Here is a 25,976-nt window from a genome sequence, read left to right as displayed (position 1 = left end):
TCTTCTCTTATAATGCCTGATGAGTTTGGAGATCAGAGATCATTCCTCCCCGGATACCAGTTTAATACTCTCTCCTCTTCAGTTGTCTATAGGATTCAGGTCAGGGGAATGGGATGGTCATGGATGGTCAGATTTTTATCATCTTCAGATGATTTGAACTTCTTAATTATTGTCCTGATGGTGGAAATGGGGCATTTCTATGCTTTAGCCATTTTATTAGTTTTTTATTTTGTGAAAGTCAATCTTTTTCTCTACATCAGAACTATATTCTGTGGATTTTCTCATTGTGATGAATGATTACAGGAATTTGGCCTTGATGTTTCATTACATTTTTACTCCTGTGGAACAGGAAGTCATTGCTGGACAATTTCATGTTCATGATCACCCTGGTGTGCTAAAAACATAAATATGAAGGGGAATATACACAAATATGCAGGTATTTTACGCATAATTATTTCTAATATTTTCTAATAATTGTGGCCAATGTGTATTAGAGAAAAATCATAATTTCACAACTACAGGAGAGCTTCACTTTATCCAGTAGAATATCCCTGATTTATCATCAATAATGACACTGAATAAATAGTGAAACAACTTTATTTTGTGTTCAGGAGACTAAAAATATAAAGCGTCGCTGCTGTTTTTGTGGGAGCTCATGTTGGACAGAGGCAGAACAGCAGAACTGTATTTCAGCTTTATCTGAAACACTGCTGGTGTGAAATATGACAAAATACACTTATAACAAAGAAAGCCAACCTTGTAAACTCAACCCACACTGAGGTAACTCTGGAATAAACAAGTTCTCATCATAAAAGTAAATTTTTTTTTGTATACATTTAATTGTCATCTAATTTATTAACAAACAGGACAAAAATAAAACCAGCGCATGTACAGGATCTCACATTTACACAACAGTTCAGGGAACATGATCTCAGACATGATGAACAGTAGTTTGCCAAACGTAGAGAAGTTTACAGCTGTCCACAGTCTGTGATGGTTATGGTCTTAGTGGGTTTACCGTCCTTAGTGCCCAGCTCTGCTATCCTCTTCACCACATCCATGCCATCTTTGACGAAGCCGAAAGCCACGTGCTTGAAGTCCAAGTGCTCTGCTTTCTTGAGGGTGATGAAGAACTGCGAGCTGTTGGTGTCTCTGCCGCGGTTGGCCATGGACAGCAGGCCCGGGCCCGTGTGCCTCACGTCGAAGTTCTCGTCCTCAAACTTCCCTCCGTAGATGGATTTTCCTCCAGTGCCGTCCCCGTTGGTGATATCGCCGCCCTGAGAGACAACAGAGCGGCACACTTGAGTAGCTGACAGCTTGAACTTTAAATTGGGCGGAAGAAACCAGAGATATAAAACATTTATTTCATAATGTTAAATATTAGCCAATATTACAATCTACAGGTTTACATTTACAGCACTGTGTAAAAATATGGGTCGATCTTTGCATTGATCTGAACAAAAATGGCAGAAAATGCAAACTCACTCTCTGACAGTAGATGGCGCTTGTGAAACTATAGCGGTTACCCCTGTAAACAAAGCAGCGCTGCATTTATAAACACTACTTTAATAGGGGCCGTTCACACAGAACGTGTTTTCCATTCCACCACCCTACTTTCCATTGTTTTAAAAAGCACTAGACGGACATCATTGCACTCATGTCTTTTGCAGTGTTTTGTGCACAATGTTTTAAAAAAGCATAAGAAAAAAAGTTAAAGTTCAACTTTTATAAAAAGCATTTGTATAGTGCATATATTAAACAAAATGCTCCTCTCGAAGTTCATTTTTGTAGCTGACTAATGAGTTTTTGGACATTGAACAGCTTTTGTGAGGTAAACGTGACGGTAAATGTGACATTTTCACAAGCTGCTATTATATGTGACATGATACGGATTACGGTACGCTGCACTGCATCTGTCAACATTCCTTCAGATGTTCATTCATGTTTATTCTGTGTAGTAACTAGTAAACAGAAGAGATGGTCCGCATAAATGTGAGCGCTGCTTGTTTCAAATCATCGACTTTTTAAGTTTAATTATTGTGATTCCTGTTTTTCCATCCCCAAATTTAAGACCTATTGAAATGATAATTAAAGACTTTTCCTAAACCATTTAAGCCCTTTTATGGCCTTAAATTAGAAATGTTAGAATACATTTTCTTACATTTCTAGATTTCTTAACTCTTTCCCTGCCATTGACAGAATTTTCTGGCTTTCCATGTTTTCACTGTTATACGGTAGGGGGCGCTATTAAACATCTTCTGAGAGTACAGAATCTTCTGATCAAAACAGGCAAAGAAAGCATGAAGCTTTCTTTTTTAAGCAGAAGGTCTGTTCTTGTGATATATTGTATGTTTTCAGATATTCATTCAACATTTTCTGGTGGCCATCAAACGTTTGTGAAAATGAGCAAAAACGCTGGCAGTGGCTGGCACCTTTTCAAAAAACACAGGTGGGGAAAGAGTTAAGGGCCTGTGGGGACATGCTGCGTTTTCATATATCTGTTTTCTTCCTCAAGGGACCGTCAGTAAAGTCTAATGACCGTAAGCTGGTGCGGCCTCACCTGACACATGAAGTCAGGGACGATCCTGTGGAAGACGGAGCTGTGGAAACCGAAGCCCTTCTCGCCCGTGCACAGAGCCCGGAAGTTCTCTGCGGTTTTGGGAACGATGTGAGCGAACAGCTCCATGACGATTCTCCCAGCAGGCTCGCCGTCGACCCCCATGTCGAAGTACACCACGGGGTTGGTGTCTCGTGAAAGCGCCTCGGCCACGGACATCTGAGCGCAGTCGGCCCGCGACATGAGGCTCTGGCAGTCGACGAACGCTCGTCTGAAGGACTCGGCCAGCTCTGGAGTCTTGAACTTGGCCGCGAGCTGCTCGACCTTCCCGTCTCCCTCTGTTTGTGGAAACACACACACGTGAACAACACTGCCAGCACAGTTTCCAGCAGATGTGATGTGGTGTGAGGTAAGGTCTGTACCTGAGTAGTTGGTGGCGGTCCACACCAGCGCGTTGGCCGAGGTGTTCATGGGCTTGAGCTCAATGCTCTTGCTGATGGTGTGGTTGGCACAGACTTTCAGCACCTGCTCGCGTCTCATCAGCACACGGTAGCACTTCTTGACGGGGTGGAAGAGGATCTTGATGTCTCCCACGCCACGCTCCTTCCACTGGTTGAGCTCGCGGTCCCAGCGGTAGAGTTTGGTCCTTTCTTTGAACAGGATCTCCTCGTCCTCCTCGCCAGACTTCACCTCCACCTGCAGGAGTCACGTCAACACAGCTTTATTTCTACAGCGCTTTATATTATACACTGTTTCAAAGTAGCTTCATAGTAATAAACAGGAAAATAACAGAGTCAAACTTCATCAAATATGAGACAAAATTATAAATCATATTTATAATCTTTTAAAATGTATGATTTAGAATTTTAGATCATCAGATGCACTGAATAAAACAGTAAATTCACTCTCTGTCAGTAGATGGCGCTTATGGAACAGCAAAAATATAGCGGTTACCCCGGTTACATCTGTGATTATTAACACTACATACACATTATACGGCGGTAAGATGAAAAGACTTTTCTGAATATATTCATATCCATGAAAGTATCTGTACAGTCTACTTGCACAACAGATCACTTTTACTGCGAAAAGCGCAGCGCTCCCATTCATAGCTTTTGAAATTTAATAAGCAATCAAATTAAACCACTCACATCTGATAGTTTCAGTGCAGTTAATCAAAGCAGCTGAATATTATTATTGCACAGTGATTATTAATACAATAATATCAAACGAACAGTGCCAAAACCACACACCTCTGGCAAGGACACGATCGGCTCAAAGTGGATCTCCTCATTACGGGGCGATTCGTCATCGCTGCCCTCCTCTTCTCCTTCATTGTGTGTTTCCTCTCCATCATTTCGTGTTGGTGCACTTCCAAAGACTGTGGCTCCGGCGTTTGACCACGTAAAATTAGCATCTACAGTAATAAACACGTACGTGAAAACACTGAAAACAGCAATATTGACAGCAGCAGTGTGTTCAAACACATTGAGAATGGCTGATAAACACAGGCCCTGTTTCCACCTGGTATTAAGGTAGTTGAAAACACATTCGACCGGATTGCTTTTGTAGCACAGACACTCATGTGGTCGAATGTGTTCGAACAGACACTAAAGACTACTCTCCTCCTACTGACCTAACTGTGACCTAACTGTGTGAAGTGCTTTTCTGTGTGCAAACATCCAGAAAGCTGCCTCTCAGACAGAGCATGAATAGCTCAGAGTTCTCGTTCACTTCTTCTTGCGCTTGAACAGACAAATTCACACAGAATTGTCAAAATGCCTGTATTGGCAAGTATCTCTGTGAAACAGTTGGTTATGTTAAGTGAATGTAAACAGTTGAGAAAGAAAAGGCATGTTGGATCTGTGCAGCTAATAATCCTGCTGCTGTCTGTGTCATTAATTTTAATCTAACAACAAATGATAAATTTGTAACTTTAATAAGGATGAATCGATATTTCATTTATACAGTGAAGACTATCGCAGTGCTATCTGATATTTTAACAGCCATATTTAGCCGTGAAAATAACTGAAGGAAATATCTATAATATCTATATCTATGTCTAAGTGAATTAAGCCAACTAATTTAAATTTATATTCTTTTGGTTTCTCAACCCAATATTTTTAATAAGTACAAATGCAATGAAATACAGGTATCGGCAAGTACCGAAAATGAGGTTATCATCATAAGTGCATCCCTAACTGTACTGTACTGTATTTAGAGAAAACACTGGCCTCTGCCCTCTCTCTCCTGCGTGTGTTCATGAGAGCAGATGATCACGCCAGAAAACTCCCATAAACCTCAAACGGCAATAATATATATGTAAGACAACTCAACAGAAAGACCTGTGAATTGGACTGCACTTTATTGTGAAAAATTCATTTAGATGAGCTGCTTCTTCCTAATGAATCAGTCAGACACACTGGTCAAACACACACTGGTCGGTCAAACAAACATTAATCAAAATGTAAACAGAGGACTCACCCTTTTTGCCAAAAGCGAATTCTCCTGAAGTCTTTGCCAAGTCTGCAAACGTAAACGCACTCTCAGATGCAAACACAAAAGAAAGACCTGCTGGAGCAGAGCAGAGACGTCAGACGACACCAAACACAAACATTCAGAAGGCAAAAGCTGCTCGAGCCGGTTTGACTGAACGTCCCTGTGCTGGATTTATGGACACAATGAATGTATTTATATTGTGTTTGCAGTGTGTTAGTTATGAAGAACACATTCGTTGAGTGCAGGAGTCGAGTTCAGCAGACCTGACTGTGATTGATCTTTCATGCTACAGGTGAATATCTAAATATAATCCTGTAATAAACGCTTTAAGATAGATCATCTCTACAACTGTAATAGTAAAACTGCAGTAAAGATTTCAGAAGCAAAATGTCAGCCGTGCCTCTAACATGCAGTTCATGACTCCTTTAATATGACTGATAAACGCTGCTCTCTCCTGATCTGCTCTCATAGTAACGTGTCGACAGCATCTACATCACAAATGAGCCTGTCCAGGGCAGCTGCTGTGGGAATGAAGCGTGGAGGACACGCGTGTACCTTCGGTGGAGCTGGAGTCGGCCTCGCTCCTCTTTGTGGAGAGGTCAATGGGCCGGCTGCCGTCCGCGGGAGGCTCTTCTGCTGCAGCATCATGGGAAGGCTTCAGCTTCACCTGTGTGACCAGAACAAGACATAAGTGTCCAACTAGTGCTGCAAATCACATCACATCTAGTGTTCAGAAAGTCACCTGACCTGTGCGAGCTGTAGTTTCTGGAGCTCGGAGCTGAAGTCGTCCGTCCGATCGGCCTCGGCCTCGGAGTCGCTGCTGACGCCGCACAGGAAGGTGGGCGGCAGCTGCAGGCGTCGGGCTCTCTGCTCCTCGGCTGCAGTCGGCTTCTTCTCCCACAGTAGTGTGCACTCAGAGTCTGAAACACACCAGCCTCACGCTCACTCTCTGCGCTGATGATAATCCACATCGATACGACATCATACTAGTTACTACTAGTTACAAGTTCTGCAACCACACTTTGGAATTGGAAAGTAATAGAAAAAGTGAAAGTTTAAGGAACTGGAACCAGAAGCTTGATCCATGCTGATCCAGTAACTGATCCATCAGTTTCTATGAGAGCAGTAACTCCATTACTTGCACTGCACTTTTTAAACCTTTTAAAGCCCATAAAAGAGCCAGTGGTGACTCTCCACATGAACAGAGACGTTCAGCAGATCTGTGCATCTGAATACAGCTGTGTGTGTGTGTGTTCAGTGTCTGAAAAACAGCTGCATGCTATTACATTCACTATAATAACTGAACTAGACTCAATGCATGTCACCAGAGTAACCTACCATGATCCGACGCCCCATCAGCTCCGTCCGGATACAGCTTTCCTTTCAGATTTCTCACTGCGGTTTCAAAATCTTCATCTGTGTAACGCAGAGATTGAAACACATGTGAATCATGATTTAACCCACGGTCGAGGCCCAGACACCTGCACACTGATCTGACCATAATCATTCCTCAATGCTTTAGAGTTAGAAGCTGTGAACATTATTAAAGTCTGACAAATGATCTGTTCTCAGAGCATCTGCTGCTTTATTAAGGCAGTTTGGACATCTGTACTGTTACAGGTGGCAGAAATCAGACTATATTTGAATACAGTTTAGATCTTACCATCATTGTCATCATCGCTGATGTATCCTGGGTCATTTTTGTAACAGAAGAACGTAGGAGGAAGCATCAGTCGAGCGGCCAGTTCTGCTTGCTCTCTTGTTGGCTTTCGCTCAAATATAATCTCAACGTCATCATCGCACACGTCCTCAGTGCTCTTCTGTTCTGACCGAGGCGAAGCTGAGTCAAAAACAAACACAAAGACTAATTTCAGCTAATGCAACAACAGATGTTACATGGACAGTTCAACCCAAAGACTGTCATCATTTCTAAAGCTGAACGACTTACAAAACGAGACCTTCTGAAGGTCGAGGGGTCTGAGCAACACTGGCCTCAAACACTCATTTCTAAAATATTTAATTTTGTGTTCCACAGAAGAACGTCACACAGGTTTGGAACATCATGAATGACGCTTTCAGAAGCAAACAAAGTCTTTTGCAAATTTGCTTGATTGTGGCAAAAATCATGATCATTTTTGCTCAATATTGAAATCACAAATATTTAACTCCATTATTGGTGGGCGGTACGATCATAGTCGTATTTCACAATATGAGTACATTTAAATAGTGAAATTTCACAATTATTGGTACTTCAGCAAAAACTAGATTAAATAACGTAAGAAAAACATCTTCAAAATAATTAAATAAGACAAGCAAACAGTCAATATTACACGAACAAAGAAACTAAACAAAACGGACAAATAAATACAACAGAACAAAAATACAAACTAAATAGTGTTTTAAGTTTTTCAGGAAGATGAACTAACGGTGGTATTCAGATAATGAATGACCGACAACAGAAAATGTAATAATCAAATGTTAAAAAACAAAACTGCATAGTCTTACTGTACACATTAAATATAGATTAATCCTTAAAGCTACTTACTTTATTCAGTCAAGATCAGTGAGTGATTTTCTCTTGTTGTTTGATTATCATTAATGACAGACTGCAGCAGGTTTATTAGGCTGCTGTCACTTTAAGAGCTAATGCACGGATCTAATATACTGTTACACACGTGCTCTTTCTCAACTGTGTACGTTTACTCAAGACATAACCCACTGTGTTTATGTGAAAACTCTCTAAAATGGCATTTGGACATTTTTGTGTGTATGCCTTTAGGCGAGTATCCAAAGCCTATTTGCTTATCCGCGTTCAGCTCCGTCTCAGAGCACACGCAAAAACGTCCTGCAGTTTAGCAACAGTAGACTGCATTTTACAAAACTCACTTATTCAGCTGATGTGGACGTTAAGTTTTGGCTTTTAGGAAGGAATGAAAGCACATCAACGTGAAGGAAAGGAAGGTGCGCTGGCAGAATGCGGCAGCGGCACAATAAATCGCTTTACCTCGATTATCTTGTTTTTATAATTGCTAGAAACCAAAGTTGAAATCGAAAAATCAATTAGCCCAGCCCTATTAGAAACTAGAGGTGCAACAGTACATGTATTCGTCCCGAACCGTACAGCTCGGTTCATACAGTCAGAAGACGAATACAGTCAGTCACAGATCCACTCCAATCCAGAAGTGGTCACACGCGGTAATGCATTGTAGCCTAACCACTTTTAACAAGCCAATAATCGCAGTAAGCTCTGTGTTTTGTTACTTTCATAAAGAAACAAAGTGTCATCTTTCAAATTCTGCCGATTTTATCACAAAATTCAAACAAAAAAAATGCCGCTTTGATGCTTTTTGATGTGGCGTAACAGACACTGTACAGTTCCAGCGCGGGTGAACGTGATCATCTCCTCCTCTTCACTACTAGTTACAGAATGAACATCTGAAGGAATGTTATAAAGCTACAGTGCAACTTACTGAAATGGTCTTATCTCGTGTAATCGCTCAGTGTTTCAACGGCAGAAAGACGTTCATAAACAGCTTGTGAATAATGTCACGCAGTATTACATTTACCTCAGAAAAGCCATTCAGTGTTCACAGGTTGTTAGTTCGCTAGAAAAATGAACTCTTTCCCCAAATATATGCACAGTTTAGGCGAACATTGTGCATATGTAGCACATGTAGCAGACGGACATAACAGCGTCTCAAAACCACTCATACCGTCTCATCTAGCATCTGCAGTGACGACATTTCACACCAAACATTAGATCAGTAATAAAGCCACACACATGCAAACACTCATGCTCTCGATCAGACTGTGTGCTGTTCAACCGTCTACATCTCTCACAACTTACTCAACTTGAGCCAACTTTCAATGTGTGGAAAAGCACAAGAGTCGAGGAGAAAATTAGTGAATGCAAGTTCTTGTACACTGCAGAAACAATCATATCAAACAGAGCTGGACATCTTTCTAATGACATCACTGTGAGCTCAAACAAAACGTAAATCACACTGGCAGAAAAAAAAAGATAAAAAACATCTGATAGTGTTGAGATATAATCAGTGTCTTCTGAACGGCTCAATTACAACTCTGAATCATGAACTGAATCAAGGAATCATCACCCACTGCTGCCATTTAGGGTGCGTTCACACTTGTAGTTCGGTTCGTTTGGTTCATTTGGTCCGACCAAAGAAGAAAAAAAAAAAAAAACATCTAGTCCTGGTCCGATTATCGTTCAGATTGGCAATTTTACCACCGAACCAAAAGATACCGAACCTTCAGGCATAGGGACACATTCACAACGTGATTGGTCGGAATTTATGACGTATTGCCTATTTTGAGACGGAACTTACCGAACATCCAAAACAGTGCTGTTTTCTGAGGTAAATGCGCTCGTTGTGTGTGTGTAACGTTAGCTGTGCGTAGCCTGCATGTGATGGTATTTTGGCCAGCTGGGAACTCGTGAAGAGTTTATAAAATGTGCAAAATAGTCAAAACAGCGGCGGGATCCATCCGTCATACACACAAACAATCTGCTGCGTGGAGACGTGCGTCTGATGCCCGTCATGGGCAAACTCGCGTCTATGACGAGAAAAACCGACATGCGTGAGGATTCTGTCCATTTTAGGGTCTCGTCTTCCTGTTTTTGGTTCGGTTACATGTCTTTGGTCCGTGTTGCGTTCATATATCATTCGAACCGCACCAGAGTTTGTTTGGAAGCAGACCGAGACTCATCTTTTCAGCGGTCTCGGTCCGCTTGTTTGGTACGCACCAGGGATCGGATGGCAGCGTTCACATATGTTCAAATGAACCGCACTAACCGAGCAATCGCACCAGGGTTCGTTTTAATCGAACCAAACATGACAAGTGTGAACGCACCCTTAAAGTCACGATGTAACGGAAGGAGCATCACATCTTTTCTTCCATATTGTGATCTACATCAAATTTGAACAGATTATTATAAAAGAATAGTGTAGGGCGGTTCGGTTCTATTCTGTCACCAGAACAAAGATGGACGCTTCACAGGAAGATACAGTTATGGCATTGAACTCAATTCCAGTGAACGCATGAACTGATCAAATGTATAACTTGAATGCAATGCCAGTCACTTTGAATAAAAGTGTCAAATACATAATGTAAAAGTAATGCCATTCATCTGAAAAGTCTGTGAAGATGCAGAAACCGTGAAAGTGACTTACTTAGAGGCGTAAACTACAGCGTAAGAATAAAGTAAGAAGCAACAACAGCTAAACGGATTTAGTGAAATCAAATCTCACCCTGCAAAGCATGCAGATCCACACACTGATTTGTTAGCTGGTTAAAAGACTCACAACAACCAACTAGTATGCTTAAGCCAAAAGTATGCTTCAGTTGTACTCTTGCCACTGTGACTGGAGTGTAAAGTTAGAAAATATGGGCTGTACATATTTTCTTAACCTGCAGTCTATGCATATACTTGAAATTGAGTGTGCACAAAGTACAAGTCAGAAGGAAGCGTGTTTATACCAAACTTCATTTTGAAAGTATAAAAGATGGTCAGTGAAGTGTACTCAGAAAGGCTAGAACACTCAACAGTGCACAAAGAGCAAGCTGGAAACTGAAGCACACCCCAGGCTTAACTGTAGGGGACAGGCCTTCTGTCCTGATCTGCACAAACATCTCAGTGTCAGTCAGTTTCAATCCTTTGAAATCCAAAGTTACTCTTCACTGTCAGCATTACACAATAGGTACTTGCATTATTCCTCTTAAATATAGACAGATATGGCATGAACTGGACAGTAAAAGTCAACCAACTTGCAGAAACTTTGAATAATGTTGGAAAGAACTTTTTTTCCTTTATCTCTGGTTGTTTATTTATTCTAAACATTCATTTCAAATGAAGTGGTGCCGTACCGAAGCCAAAATTGTGGTATCGAGCCATCCCTACTCCAGACACCGAAGAAAGACTTCATGATGGAGTCAGGGAGATTCTATAAATATTTTTCTTGAATTTCTACTTTCTGATTTTCTGCAAATCATTGTCATTGCAATGACTGGCAGTGTTAATAACGTCTATAGCAGTTTATTTACTGATGTAGTTTCTTCGCTCAAAGCATTTTAATGCACATTCTATTAATAAACATGATTAATTGTGCTATTTTAGGAGAAATCAATCAAATCAGTTGCACAGCCCTAACTCATGTTGAAAATGTGCCATATGTGTATCATGCATCCTTAACACTGCGGTTAAGACAGTAAAGAGTAACCATATAAAAACTTAAATCTCTGCAGGGATATTAGTCCTTACGTGAAGATGGTCTGTTGACAAAAATAGCTCTATTCGTTATACGCTACATCAACCGAAGTGTAAGCAGCCAACTACAATGTTGAAAAACATCTGGTACACGTACAATATATAACGGAGACAAAATTCTTGTGCTGGTGTCACATTTCAAGTTTTAAGAAAATAATTTTACGACACTCACTGCTGAACACTTGAAGTTTGAAGCCACTGATCCACATTAATTCTACTAATGTTTCAAACAAACAGCTAAGGGTTAGCATATTTCAGACCATGCAAATGTTTTGATTGAGGCCAGGGAAATATTAAGTTATCACATCATTCAGCCAAGGTCAGGTCTCCCGGCCCATGCCAGTCAGTAAAAACTCACTGTGCCACAGTAAACAGTGGCCTGAAATACCTTCAAACTGGGTGGCTGATGTGCAGCTCCAAAATGCCATTGGATTATTTTTGAAAAGCCTAAAATCCAAACCTAAAAAAAATAGTTACGTGTTAAAGATTTCTGTTATTCCTGCGAAGGACTTTAATTTATCTCATTAACTGAGTGGATGGTGAAAATCGGTCTCTATACGACAGAAACATGGGCTTAATGACATCAGCCATAAAGGAGACATTTCAAGAGGCAACAGATTGCAAGGACATTTTTTTCTTCCTTAAGAAAATGTACACCAAATGAACAGTGCACAATAAGACCATGAACGCGTGAATAAACCATGAAACCGAACAACTAGAATCTAAACCGGAGAAGCGTTTAGCTCCCACCTTGATTAAACACACCTAAACCAGCTAATCATAATCTTTAGTACTACTTGAAATATTACAACAGGCAGGGCTGGAACTAAAGCTGCAGGATGGTAACCTTTTGAGAACAGGGTTGGACATCCCAGATCTAAACTAAGAGGCCTAAACCGTTTTATTCATAAACTATGGGCTACAAAATATAGCTTACTTCTTGTTGGAATGCTGAAAGAAGTCCCAACGGATGGCTGACCGGTCACTGCCTGTCCAGAGGTTTTCAGTTTTGAGGCACTCGTTTCCTCATCTTTTGGACTGGGAATCATAACAGGAGATTTCTCTTTTGATGACACAGGGCTCCCAAAGATCTTCTGCACAGAGTCTGACCCAAAGACAAACTTGGGAGGAGAGACCACAGTCTTGGTAATTTGAGCACCAAGCTCTGCCCCAGGTGTACCATCCTGTTTAGGACTGCTTTCAACCTCAGGAAGTCCAGTACGTTCTTTTGTTGTTTCCTCAAATAAAGCAACTGCAGCATTACCACAGAGTGCCTCTTGGGTGAAAGCAGGTACTCTTGCGGAAAGTGGGGTGAGAAGAGTGTCTTTTTCCTGGGCGGTCTTTGCCTCTTCGAAGACCTCTTTGAAAGTACTTGCCGTTTCCTGAAGTTTGAATCGTACAGCCAACTGTTCAACCTTGCCCTGCCCTTCGGCAAAATCGAAGGCACTCCAGATCCACGCTTTCTCAGCTCCTTTCATGGGCTCAAGCTTCATATTTGAATCAATCCAATGGTTTGCACACAGTTTGAGGACCTGGTCCCGTCTCATCACAAGTCTGACACGTTTCGTTTCATAGTTTTGTAGTATTTTAAGGTCTCCTATACCTCGTTCCTTCCACTGACTAAGTTCTTTATCATAGCGGTATAGTTTGGCCCGGTGACTGAAAATGACTTGTTCGTTCTCTTCCCCCGTTGAGACCTCGATAAGATCAGGCAATGGCACAACAGGCTCAAAGTACTGACCATCTCGCTCTTCCTCTTGCGATGCTTCTTGTTCATCATCTGTGCCAACAGAAGCCTGGCTCTGGTTTAGCTTAGATGGAGACTTGGAGGGACTGAGAATAGGCTGAAAACTGAAACTAAAGCCTGTGGACGATTCGCCAAAACGGAACAAACTCTTTGCTACTGAATCAGGCTGCGAAGGGGCATCGCACACAGAGGAATTATCATAGTTCTTGAGCGCTTCCTCTTGCAAATCGTAATTATCCCATTCTAAAGCAGTTCCGGTGCTTTCAGAGTCGAGCTTGACTATGACTGTAGAGGTACTGTTACCTGCTACGCTATTTTCATCATCCTTGCTTTGGTAAGTCAAGAATGATTTGAGGTCTTTAAGACCAGATTTCATTTCTTCAGCTTTCTGTATAAGTTGGGCTGTTCTGCCAGTATTCACAAGCTTGTGAGGGGTCTGTAAAGGAATATCCAATAGCAGCCGCTGAAACTCCTCGAATTTTATCTTGAACTCTTCTGCAAGCTCTGGTGTTTTGAATTTTGCCGCAAGCTGTTCTAATTTGGCATCTCCTTCTGAAAAGTCATTGGCCATCCACATCCAGGCACGATCTGACCCAGAGAGGGGCTTTAAATTCATTGTGGTTGTGATCCAATGATTAGCACATACCTTCAACACCTGCTCTCTCCTCATAAGAACTCGAAGTCTCCCATTCTTATTATTTTTAAGCAGTTTAAGGTTGCCAACTCCTCTTTCTTTCCATTGGCTTGTTTCCGTATCAAATCTGAAGAGTTTGACACGCTGTGAATACAAGATTTTCTCATCTTCTTCCCCTGTAACAAGGTCAACCTTCTCAGGCATCTGAACAACCGGCTCAAACTGAATATCGTCATTCTCCTCTGTTTTGTACATTTCATCATCTTGATCGGCAGAGGTGTCTGGCCTGGGGCTGGAATTAATTCCTGTAAAGAGCTGTGCACCAGCCCCTGCAAAGCCTTTGAAAGTGGGGTCCTCCTGGCCAAACTGAAAACTACCTTGTGAGGACTTGGCCAAGTCTGCAAAACTGAAGGAGTTAGGCTTACCAGTAATGAGGGGATTATTATCGTGACTACCAGAGTCTACAGGCTCATCTGAGGAACTTGGAATTGACTCTTTTTCCTTCTCTCCGTGAAGTTCTACTATATCCTTCTGGCCAAACTGAAAACTACCTTGTGAGGACTTGGCCAAGTCTGCAAAACTAAAGGAGTTAGGCTTACTGGTAATGAGGGGATTATCATCGTGACTACCAGAGTCTACAGGCTCATCTGAGGAAGTTGGAATTGACTCTTTTTCCTTCTCTCCGTGAAGTTCAACAATATCCTTCTGGCCAAACTGAAAACTACCTTGTGAGGACTTTGCAAAGTCAGCAAAACTAAAAGAGTTAGGCCCACCGGTAATGAGGGGATTATTATCGTGACTACCAGAGTCTACAGTCTCATCTGAGGAACTTGGAATTGACTCTTTTTCCTTCTCTCTGTGAAGCTCAGCAATATTTTTGAGGAGGTCAGAAGCAGACCCACTTTGTGACGGTCCATCTGATGCTTTTGCCTCAGATTCTGTAATGCCAAACTTGAAACCACCAGCAGGCGCTGGCATGGAGAATGAAAAATTTGAACTGCTTGATGACTTATCAGCCTGAGTTGTAGAGGGCTCAAACTTGAAACTTTCTGAGGATGTTTTATCCTTACTTGTACCAAACTGAAAAGCAGGACCTGGATTGAAATTGGCTGTAAATCCTGTTGCAGCAGGTTGCTTGCTAGAACTACCAAAACTGAAGTTAAATGAGGAACTTGATTGTGCAGTAGAGGTCTTGCCTTTCATATTTGGGTTTGCTGCCTGACAAGAGACACAGTGGCTAGCTGTACCTTCATTTCTTACCAGGCAAGTGTCACAATCCCACTGTCCTGCTTTTTTACCAAACATGGCAGCTAATCCAGTGCTGCAGGGGGCTTTGCAAGAAACACATTCAGTTGCTGAAGCATCATTCCTCACTAAGCAGGAGTCACAGTCCCACTGACCCTCTTTCTTGGCGAATTGAGCGCCAAATCCAGAGCCAAAGGAGAATGATGGAGCTGCTGACACTTTCGCAGGTTGTGGTGCATCAGTCTGAATAGTTTTCTTATCAGACTGACCTGCAAGGCCAACAGATGTTACTGTAGCATCATTTGATCCAAACTGAAAAGAAACTGGTATTTGAGACCCAAATGCTAAGCCCTTTGAGCTGACATCAGTGCTGATGGCATTCTTATCAGAATCTCCAGAGAGCCCAAAAGAAAACACTTTAGCAGGAGGAGCCGTGGGCGCAGAGCCTTTGAGTTGCTCTACAGGTTTTGCTGTAGAAGGAGCTGCACTGTTGCAGGCAACGCATACCACAGATGTGGGAGCATTTCGTACACAGCACACATCGCAGTCCCATTCACCCTCTTTCTTGGAAAACAGTGTTTTAAGATCCACTTCTTTGGATGAAACCTGAGGCTTTGGAGTTTCACCTTTCTTTTCCAACTGTTGGAAGAGTGGGGACTCTACAGGTTTGTCCTTCGCTGTGGAAGGAGCTGCACTGTTGCAGGCAACGCATACCACAGATGTGGGAGCGTTTCTTACACAGCAAGTGTCACAGTCCCATTCACCCTTCTTCTTGGAAAACAGTGTTTTAAGATCCATTTCTTTGGATGAAACTTGAGGCTTTGGAGTTTCACCTTTCTTTTCCAACTGTTGGCCTTGTGGGGACTCTTGAAGGAATTTTTGAGCCTCCTCAAATTTGACTTTAAACAGTGCAGCTTCGTCCGCAGTTTTAAAACGAATGGCCAACTGCTCAGTCTTCGGCATTTCATCTGCATAGTCCATTGCATACCACACCCAAGACTTGTCAGATCCAGCATTTGGTTTGAGGGCCATATCTGCAGTGATATAGTGATTAGCACAGATTTTGAGAACCTGTTCCCTCCTCATCAACAGACGAACTTTCCCAGATGTTCTGTGTTTTAGAATTTTGATACTTCCAATTCCCCTCTCTTTCCATTCTTTAGTCTCAGAGTCAAACCGGAAGAGTTTTGCTCTCTTGCAGAACATCTCCTCTTCCTCCTCCTCACCAGTTTTCACATCAACCTTATCAGGAAGAGGCACAATGGGCTCAAAATGAGGGCCATCCTCATCCTCCTCCACATGGGTGCTGTCATTATCACTTTCCCCATTTTTCTCTTCCCGAGCCTCTGGATTTCCCAATACTGGTTTGGTTCCACTTGCAAAGCTAAATCTTTGGTCAGTGTTGCCAAAAACACTCATTTTGCTCTGAGCAGCATCAGTGAATGTAAATCCTGTGGTAATTTTACTCCCAAAAGTAAAGACTCCACTTTGGCTAGGCGGCTGGTCTTGGTTCTGATGTTTTGGTTCTGATGGTCCCTCTACTTTGGGAGGAATATCTGATGTCAGAAGTCCCAAGAGGCTTTCACTATTTTTCATCTGAGCAGAGGAAAAGGTGAAATCACCATCATTTGACTTGAAATTGGAGTTGAACTTGAATGCAGTTGTTGCTGATGTTGACGGGGCAATGGCAACACCCCCAAAGTTTGGAACCTTAGGAGGTTCACCTGTGAACTGCGACCCAAAACTCATCTTGGGATCAGCAGGCTTGCTTTCACTGCTCCTGGATGGCTGCGTGGGTGTAACGACACATGGCTTAGTGAAATACCCAGGTTCTGGCAATGTTGGATTGACTGTAGGTTGAGGAACATTGTGACCGTAATACTCTTCACTGTATGGTGAGAGTAAGGATGTAGCCGGTGACTCAAATCGAATGGGAGCACCAAAGACCTGCTCTTGAGGATATATGCATGCGGGAGTTGACTGAAGAGGTGGGGTGTGTGTTGATTGTTGGTAGGCATACATATGCTGCTGTGGAGGAAGACGATTCATCCCGTATACTGGGCCCTGCAGAGGTAAACAAACAATACTTTGATATTGATTCTCTGTGCCTTTTCCTGGTTACTATAAAAGGTAGAATATATTGCATTTACATGAAAATCACTCCACTACCTTTGTTGGTGTAACATTTGCAGCAGTGCGTAGAAGATACTGTGAATTATATGCTGGAGACTGGTTGTAGTACACAGAGGGACCTGTAGTGGCAACTGAGACAAATCAAGGGAATGGGAATTAAGCATGTCTTAACTATTGTATATACAAGTGGTTCTCTTTTTCTTGGTGATGCCCCCGTTTATAAGGTAAAAAAAAAAAAAAGATGCAGTGCCCTCAATTTAATACGGAAAAACTTTTTTATTTTTTTTTGTTAAGTAGGCCTACATAATTGCTTTTCTGTGTTTCAAGACACATTGAATAAATATTTATATTGTTTTGCAGGAGCAATTTTGGGAAAAAAAACCCGTATGACATTATCCATAAAAGTCAAGAGTGAGGATGAACATTTTAACAGTCAAGCTCAAACGGCATATAAAAGCACAAAGTTTCCATGTGATTTGAGCCTTCTGAATTCATTAGGTTGCTTTGAGCAAAACGACTTTAAATTGCAACATTTTCACTCAAATTACTGTCCTATCTATATCAAATATGGGCCAGATTGTGTGCTAGCAAGAACATTTGTTTGGTTACATAAGCATATAGAAAAGAACTGCACAAACCTCATTGTTTCGAATGTCTATTGTCATGAGCTCATTGGTATATTTGAATGTTGAAAGCAAGCAAGATTTGAGATGCGGGGGGTGGGCACACCTTGAGAACCACTGGTACACATTAACAATTTCAAAGACTTCTGATTTAGAGAATAAAGCAATTAATTGAACTGACCGGTAAGAGGAACACCATGGAATGCCTGTGCTCCAGGAAATGCTTCCTGAAGTCCTTCTGCAGTATAATTATCTCGATACATCCTATATGAGGATGGTGTACCATCAGAGGAGTTATGCCGCAGGTCATGAACCTCATTCTGTGTGAGAGAAAACAAAACAGGATATTACAAACACTAAAATCAGAAACTCTGATCCAATTTCACCAGGAGCTGCCCATTTTTACATGGTTCAATTTAAAACCACTAGAAAAAAAAAAAAAAAAAAAATAGCGCTGTAGCTGTCAAAAATAAACTTCTAAAACAACACTTGCTTTTAGCAGGTTTAAGGCTTTTAACATGAACTTGGGTTGCCTAAGGCACAGCTGCGCTATATCCCATAGTGGAGACACTTAAAGGGTTAGTGTGGCAAGGGGGGCATGGTTCAGCAAAGTCTGCAGCAGGAGAGAGAGGCAGGAGACGCACGGTGAGTGAGTGGGTTAAGCGCAAATAACAAACACCTGTCTCGTTTCAGTAATTTGTGTGGAGAGTATAAAATGCCAGGAGAAGCAGTAGCGAGGGAGAGAGAGAGAAGGACTAGTGGCTGCCACACTCCTGCATTCCAGTCTGTTTGTTTTGGAGTGAATCGAATGTTTATTCATGACTGTTTTGTGCTGGTCTGCACACCTTTTGTTTTGAATTGTGAATAAAGTAGCCAGTAGTCAAAGCCGACCCTTGTCCTCTTCCTTCCTTACAAACAAACTCTGTTACAGTTAGTTCACCCAAAAATGAAAATTCTGTTATTAATTATTCACGCTCATGTCATTCCACATCCGTAAGACCTTTGTTCATCTTTATTCAACAATTTCTTCTCTTCCCTGTCATTATCCTTACACAGTAAGCACAGTGAAGGCTTCCATACTTACGTCCGAACACCGGCTCAGTACTGGCCAAAGCTGATCACGTGATCAGCATGACCCATGCGTGTAATGCTGAAACAGGAGCCAGCAAATAATGAGTTGGCTTCTGACATAGTACACAGAAGCTCTGAATGTACACAGCATATGAGAATGACACAGAAGAGAAGATATTGTTGAATAAAGTCGTTATTTTTGTTTTGTTTTTGAGCACAAAAAGTATTCTCGTCTCTTCATAACATTAAGGTTGAACCACTGCAGTCACATGACTGTTTTGTCTTTAGTACCTTTCTGGAAATTGAAACTGTTGATTATACTGCAGTCATAAACCTCTCGGATTTATGCAGAAAAGTCATAAACCTCTCGGATTTCATCTCAAAAAAAAAAATTGAGATGATCTTCAATTTGTGTTCTGAAGATGAATGAAGGTCTTACGGGTGTGGAACGACATGAGGGGGAGTAATTAATGACAAATTTCATTTTTGGGTGAACTAACCCTTTAATATTCAGCAATATTATTGATTTGACTGCACTAACACTATTGGACGAGAACTGAACTGAGCTGGATAATGATATCACTTTTCTACAGAGCTTTGAAACAATATGCATTGTATAAGGTGCATTATAAATAAAGGTGACTTGACTAGTGCTGCCCATAATGCTATTTAACTAAATATTAATTAAATGTACTGTGCATGTGACTTGATTGAGAATTCACAAATACTTTAAAGTAGAAAGCTGTTTGGTTGGGCTAAATTAAATTCTATGGGCATGTTATTTTACTTCTGTGAGGCATATTTGGACTTTCTGCAGGAGGGCGCCCTCCGACTTTCAGTAATTTAACATACATAACGTTTATAATTATGTACAGTTAAAGGATGCCTGCTTTTTTCCAAAAAAAAAAAAAAAAAAAAAATTTTCTGTAAAGTTTTATTTACAGCCATTATTTTATTCAGCCATACAAGTAGGCACAACAAGCCTGGTGTTCTTTTTTGTGAATTTTAAATCACAATTTTAACCACAAAAATCACAATTAGATGCAGCCCTGGTTGCTTCTGATGCCAGCATGTTCAGTCTTTTGTTGGTGGTAACATGGTAAAATGGAAAAAGAAAAAAAAAAAGAAAAAAGAAAAAAAAAAAAACACCTTGGAAAGGTGACCGGTATGTTGAACAGGAACGGTTTCAGGAAAGGCACAATGGTGTGTGACTGTTCAAGTCTCCGTCTTTAGATCAGTGTGCTCAATGATGTGCCTTTTTGGTCTTTGTTATGTATATTTAGATTATGTTGTTTTGTAAATAAAATATAAATCAAAAAGCTATTCTTTTAAATCTCCTCACATTCTTTGTTCAAGTTCCTTCACAGTCCCATTCAGGTGATCGGGTCATTAAGGGAGGGTCTTTGTCTTCACAGGTGTGAAACACATTATTCATGATCATTCATGATCATTCACCCCCGCATACAGCCTTCTGACACAAGATATGTCTTACAAATTTTTAAATCAATATATTGTTTTATGTGAATGAGTGGTAAGGATGATTTTCACATCATTTTGAAGCACTGAAACATTAAAACCTACAACATATATTTTCAAAGGTGTTGTGAACAAACATTCAGTATGAATTTTATGGCCAAAAATATTTTTCTTTTTCACAAACCATGCATAAACATTTTCTCAAAACTACAAACCTTTACATACAGAGTTTGTAGAGTTCAGCAGAGTTTGTGCTGAATACAGTATAACCACACTTTACCCATTAAAATGTTAAAAGTAACAGATATAAGCACAAATATCAGGGCATGTCAAAACACCTCCAGGGCCCAGAGGGTTAACTTGTGTTGTCAAAAGTACTGGTATTTTGTAACTAAAATGTTCATGAGGTGAATTAGAGATTGAGTGTATTGTCTTGTGCTTTGATTATGACAGCAGTTTTCACAAGAGTGAGCTTGTGCTGAAATGAAATGAGTAGCAACTTTAATGATCATGAAGGAAGCGTTTTTTACTCGGTCGCTGTATATAATTTATGCAATTTCAATAGCAATTATGAGTCTAATAGTTATAGCATTGGATTTTTTTTCAATAAATACCAACTTCAACTAGCAACTTTCAGGGCTTATTTATTAGTGAAACTAATATCTCTGTCAAACTCTAGAGCGTTACAGAATATTTTCTTGTGTCCTTCTCCAGCTGAATCTTATGGCTTTTGCTGAGAGCAGATGCAATGTGTGCAAATCTCTCCACTGCGTGCAAGTGTTCTAAACTCTTGGACAGAATCAAAACCATAAATAAAACATCAAAACAAGTAAACAAAGTGACTGATTCTGCTACAAGTGGTGGATGTGTGACTGACCTTCAAGGACTCGACCTGCTGGCACAACATCTGCAGGAGGGACTTATGGTCCTCGGCCCAATGAGGAGGCGTTTTGGGTGAGAACTGGAGAAGGAAACAACAGTCAGGAACCGTAACACTCTGTAAACAACAAGCAGAAACTCCAGTGCAATGACATACCACAGATCTTTTGGATGGAGACGTGACACTTTTGGATGGGGACGGAGTGGAGAATTTCACATGCGGTTCTGTGGGATGACCAGGGCTGGACGTCAGCGGATAGTCCACCTGATCTTCATCCCGCTCGCCATCATCTGCAAGCTGCTGGTTGACTTCGTTCAGCGAATCCATCACTTCCTCCATAGATACAGGTAACTTAAAACACCAAGAGACAGAATTAAAAGACTAGTTCATTCAAAACTCGCCCTCACATCAGTCCAAACCCGTGTGCACTTCTCTTGACTGCAGTCAAAGACACTTTGGGGGGTTTTACATACACAAATGTAAGTCAGTGATTTACTCGTATGGAGCAAAGAAAATCACTCAAAACCTTTGACTGTTTCCCTAATGCACATGGTTCTCTCTTTCTACATGAGATTGAGTTTTTTTTTTCTGGTTCTGAAGCCTCTCCATCACACTGTCAGCAGTTTCATGTTTGGATAGCCCTGCATGGCATATTCACTTCTTTTTGATGACTATTATTACTCAATATGAGTGTCAGACTTCAGATTCATTTCACAACTCAACAAAACATGACTTCTTATGCCACACACAACTCTAGTGCTTGATACTTAGTCTGCCATCTCCTACATTTAGATTATAGTGCTTTTTAAAAGCATCATCTGACAGGTTTTATGTAAATTTGACCCTGGAGGTCCACTGCCCTACAGAGATTAGCTCAAACCCTGATCATCTCACCTGCCTGAGACTTTCTAGTAATGCTGAAGACCTTGATTAACTTGTTCAGGAGTGTTTGTTTAATGTTAGTGCTAAACTATAACAGATTTGAGGAACCCGATCTGGTGTAAAGTGTGTAGCACAAGCATCATCAGAGGCCAGTATTTCCCACAGGATTTTGTGGTGGGTGGACATCGGTCCCTCTAGGGGGGTCTGGGGGGGCATGTACGTTTTTGTATTTTGTACGTTTTAAATTTAAAAGCATAAATCTGGTGCATTCTGAGACCAAAATTTAAGTGATTAGATCATTGAAGAAACTTGTTCTCTTGTAAACAATTTTGTGCTTTAAAAGTAATTTATTTATTGGTGATGGTAGGGCACATTAGTCACGTACACGTATATAGTAGGCTAAATGATAGTTCATAAGTGGTCAAACATGTAGAGTATACATTTAAACCATTAAAAATATGTAGCAAAAGAGGTTACCTTTGTTGAATTAATTTATTAGTGGGGGCCTGTATCTATACATCTGTATTTATGCAACTAATAGTCACTCTTTGACAATCCAGAATGCACTAAACACACTACTTCATTATAGAGAAAAACAACAAATGATTAAAAATATATAAATCATAAGCTGACCAATAAATAAATAAATAAATAAAAAGTAGGTGACTATATTATTCATCAGCAAAAATTATGCTGGCCTAATTCTTGAAAAAAACTTTGCACAGTAATTTTATAAAATCCAAATTTTAATAAAAAGTTTAAAATTACTATTTGTATTACGATATACTTATATTAGCTTTATATTTATATGTAAAAATTATATGTATTTATTTTAATGTAAGATTAAAAGACATTCATTTTAAATATATTGTGCAGATTTTTAATGGGGCAACAAGCTATAGATACGACAGAACAAAATATGCTATTAATAATCTTTCAGTGTGTAAAACCAGGATAATATGAAACTCTTCAAAACAGCATCACAAACCGCTAATGCGCATCCCGGGTGCAGAATGATGCGCTTGAATCAATATCGAGTCAGAGCGCGCAGTTGCGCTGCGCATTGAAAAGTTCACGGCACAAAGAGAATCCCTGTGTATATCTACATCTAAGTTAACAGTTTATTGATCATATGTTTCTTCTCACTTTTAAATTCCAGTTATCTTGCGTGACGCGAATTCACACGCCTTGTGTTGTGCGATCTAACAGACACCCTGTAGCCAGTATGATGACATCGTTCAGAAACAGCAATAAACTCCAGCAATATTTTATGCAAATCCACAGCCCTTTATCTACATATCAAGTATTATAATGGGAATATATTATATTGGAGAGTTTTACCGTGCTGACTGCCGTTACCGAACACGACGCGCTGCGCTGTGAGAATGATTGACAGCTGCAGCGGAGGGAAGACGAGTTTCCGTGAACTTAAATTTAACGATGCACATATTCTTCTGTCCCTCACATGAAGCTATGAAATGGCTTCAGATGAGTTTGAATATAGTGCACGAAGACTTAATTGGTGCTAGTCTGTTTATTTTGCTCTATGACTCCCACTTTTGCCATATGAAAGAGCGCAATTATCAGACGGTTATTTAAATATCGTTTCATTTTGAGACTGTGGCGGGACAAATTAGAATGTGGCGGGTCGACACAGTCTAGTCAATGTATGGGAAACACTGGAGGCATTTAACATACCTTGTCCAAGTCCTCTGGACTGGCCTGATAAATCTTCGTCAGGTATTTCCTGAACTGCAGGAGGAAGTTGGTGCACCTGCCCTGCGTCTCCTCCAGCCCGTTTCCCACCTCCTCCGACAGCCTCTGATAGATCTGACCATCAACACAGCATCCACAAACTCATCAGGTGAGAAGGTCATTCACAGACCACCCATATCAATCACTTCACCTCTGGAGCTGAACCAGTGTGACTGTCGTCCAATGAGAGCGCTGTTACCTTAGCAAGATGCCAGTTAGACACGATGCTGTTGAGCTTCTCCAGCTTTGCGATGGCCTCATCGGTGTTGCCCTCGATGTCATCAAGTGTGGCAAAGCTTATGGTGGCCTCTTCCTCATATACTCGCACTTGAGAAGGCTGAAGACAAAGACAGTACAATATGAAACAGAAGCAGGAAGTCACAAATTATCCAAAAGGAAGAAGGTACACACCTGTATGTCTTTACTGCGAAAGTGCATGAACATCGGCTCCAGAGGTTCAGGAATGCTGCGTTTGCTTCGGATTTTCTCAAGCAAGGGAAGCACAACTTTCCAGTAGTGCACACTGCGGCCTGCATACTCCTTCTGGTCATAGTAAGAGTTCACCCGTTCACTCTGTCAAACACAGGGGTCGACGGTCAGGACACACCTGCTCAATCTGTACTAGTGCTCATACTAATGATGTCATCAACACTATGATCAATGTATGGGAATCAGGTGCTGATCAAACACATGAAACTGGTCTAATTTATCCAGCTCAGCTCATTCCCTCGACCGACTGCGTGAGCTGCTTCCTGATGTTTACAGACGTACTATCTGAGAAACAAGTGACTGAGAAAGCCAATCAAAATTTAAGAATGCAGGGCTTTACTGTTCACAGAAACACAGCATGAACTCCAATGCAGTGAGATACATGTTAGCTAAACATTTAATAAATGACAGAAATGTAACATGATGAAGACCAGAGCGGCCCATAACTCCTGGCTCAGAACGAGCTTCTCGAGGACGGCTGTGAGCAGACGTACCACGTCAGTGAGATGCTGAGCCCAGTGGATGAGCAGCGCCGGCTGAAGGCCGTGTTTCTCACCGGCGCGCAGCGTGCCGAGACCGTGCTGAACCAGCAGCCGCAGTTTAGCCGACGTCCCCTGCCTGTCACACATGAGAAAACACTGCAGTCAGACACGGAGCCGTGCGTCAGGCTCACACTCACAGCAGGACAATCACTCACTGCGCTCTCTTGTGGATCAGACTGTAGACGGCGTCCCACCACTCGCGCTGCTTGGAGGAGGACAGGAGCTTTATGATGTTCAGAGGCAAACACCGGGGCTGATGGGGCTGATTGGGCGAGGAGCACGAGGCCATCCGTGCCGTCTCCTGCAGCTGCGTCTGACTGCTGAACACAACGCCGCACAAGAACACCTGCAACACATCACAGTTACACAGAGCTACAGCTGAGGTGCTGCATCAGGTCCGCTGAGATCCTGTCATTGTGCCTCTTCCACAATCCTTTACAACAGTGTGACAGAAGACTAATGGATTACAGCCCAAAGAGACGCATTTGATTTCTTAAATATGTCAATATTTATGTTAGAGATTTACAAACAGGCATTAAATAACTGCATTGACGAAAATGCTGCATTTTAGAGAGGCTACATCACCTACAACAGCACAATCATCAGACATGAACGAACATCTGGATCAACTAAACTCATGTCAGAGACTGTGCATGTTTCAAATGTAGGTGAATGTTTCCCCCTCACTGACGGTGAGAAGAGGGTGGACGCACCTCCAGGTCGAGCAGGCAGATGGACTCGGGTGCGTTGGTGTCCAGTTTGGAGGTCTCGAGCGTGAGGCGAGGGAAGAGCTGCTTGAGCCAGTGCTGCAGGCTGACGCTCTGCTCCATCAGCGCCCACTGCAGGCCGAGCCACGCCAGGTGCTGAAGATCGCCCGCGTGCAGCAGCACCGCACCTGTGTCAACACACACACACACACACACAAATGCTGTAACAGACCGCAGCTGATCCGTGATCCGTAGGGACCCATCCGGCACACATGTGAAAGTCTAAGAGTCTTGCAAATTTAAAGTGCAAGAAGACATGAAAGAGAACTAAATTTGGCACTTGCACGCTGTTATCACAGAGTCGCATTTCAGACAGCGTGCAAACACAGAATTTAGTTGTCTTTTGCATCTCCTCAAACTTGAACAGACTCACACACACCAAATACTCTC

General features: G+C 41.5%; 1 protein-coding gene across 7 annotated transcripts in view; it reads right to left on the bottom strand.

Moving 5' to 3' along the window:
• Positions 1–581: 581 nt before the first annotated feature.
• ranbp2 (RAN binding protein 2) overlaps positions 582–25,976 on the bottom strand; it is a 32,014-nt gene continuing 6,619 nt past the window's right edge. Inside the window, exons 9-30 of one of the 7 annotated variants that reach the window (XM_048192493.1) lie at positions 25,533–25,714; positions 24,975–25,165; positions 24,772–24,895; positions 24,200–24,361; positions 23,988–24,125; positions 23,732–23,863; positions 21,308–21,502; positions 21,149–21,232; positions 17,906–18,044; positions 17,138–17,232; positions 14,275–17,032; positions 12,280–14,100; positions 11,731–11,802; positions 6,720–6,896; positions 6,395–6,472; positions 5,804–5,976; positions 5,612–5,723; positions 5,042–5,131; positions 3,811–3,974; positions 2,980–3,253; positions 2,561–2,895; positions 582–1,277 (exon numbers count right to left, since the gene is read on the bottom strand). In XM_048192493.1, the coding sequence (XP_048048450.1) occupies positions 972–1,277; positions 2,561–2,895; positions 2,980–3,253; positions 3,811–3,974; positions 5,042–5,131; positions 5,612–5,723; positions 5,804–5,976; positions 6,395–6,472; positions 6,720–6,896; positions 11,731–11,802; positions 12,280–14,100; positions 14,275–17,032; positions 17,138–17,232; positions 17,906–18,044; positions 21,149–21,232; positions 21,308–21,502; positions 23,732–23,863; positions 23,988–24,125; positions 24,200–24,361; positions 24,772–24,895; positions 24,975–25,165; positions 25,533–25,714 (7,802 nt within the window). In that variant the 3' untranslated portion in view covers positions 582–971. Of the gene's footprint in view, positions 1,278–2,560; positions 2,896–2,979; positions 3,254–3,810; positions 3,975–5,041; positions 5,132–5,611; positions 5,724–5,803; positions 5,977–6,394; positions 6,473–6,719; positions 6,897–11,730; positions 11,803–12,279; positions 17,033–17,137; positions 17,233–17,905; positions 18,045–21,148; positions 21,233–21,307; positions 21,503–23,731; positions 23,864–23,987; positions 24,126–24,199; positions 24,362–24,771; positions 24,896–24,974; positions 25,166–25,532; positions 25,715–25,976 lie in introns of all 7 variants that reach the window. The other 6 variants (XM_048192490.1, XM_048192487.1, XM_048192489.1 and 3 more) reach the window with 6 other exon arrangements.

The sequence above is a fragment of the Megalobrama amblycephala genome, linkage group LG6 (genome assembly GCF_018812025.1).
Source record: "Megalobrama amblycephala isolate DHTTF-2021 linkage group LG6, ASM1881202v1, whole genome shotgun sequence".
NCBI classification, from domain to species: Eukaryota; Metazoa; Chordata; class Actinopteri; order Cypriniformes; family Xenocyprididae; genus Megalobrama; species Megalobrama amblycephala.
Note: the sequence above shows the minus strand (reverse complement) of the source record. Positions and strands in the feature narration are given on the sequence as shown.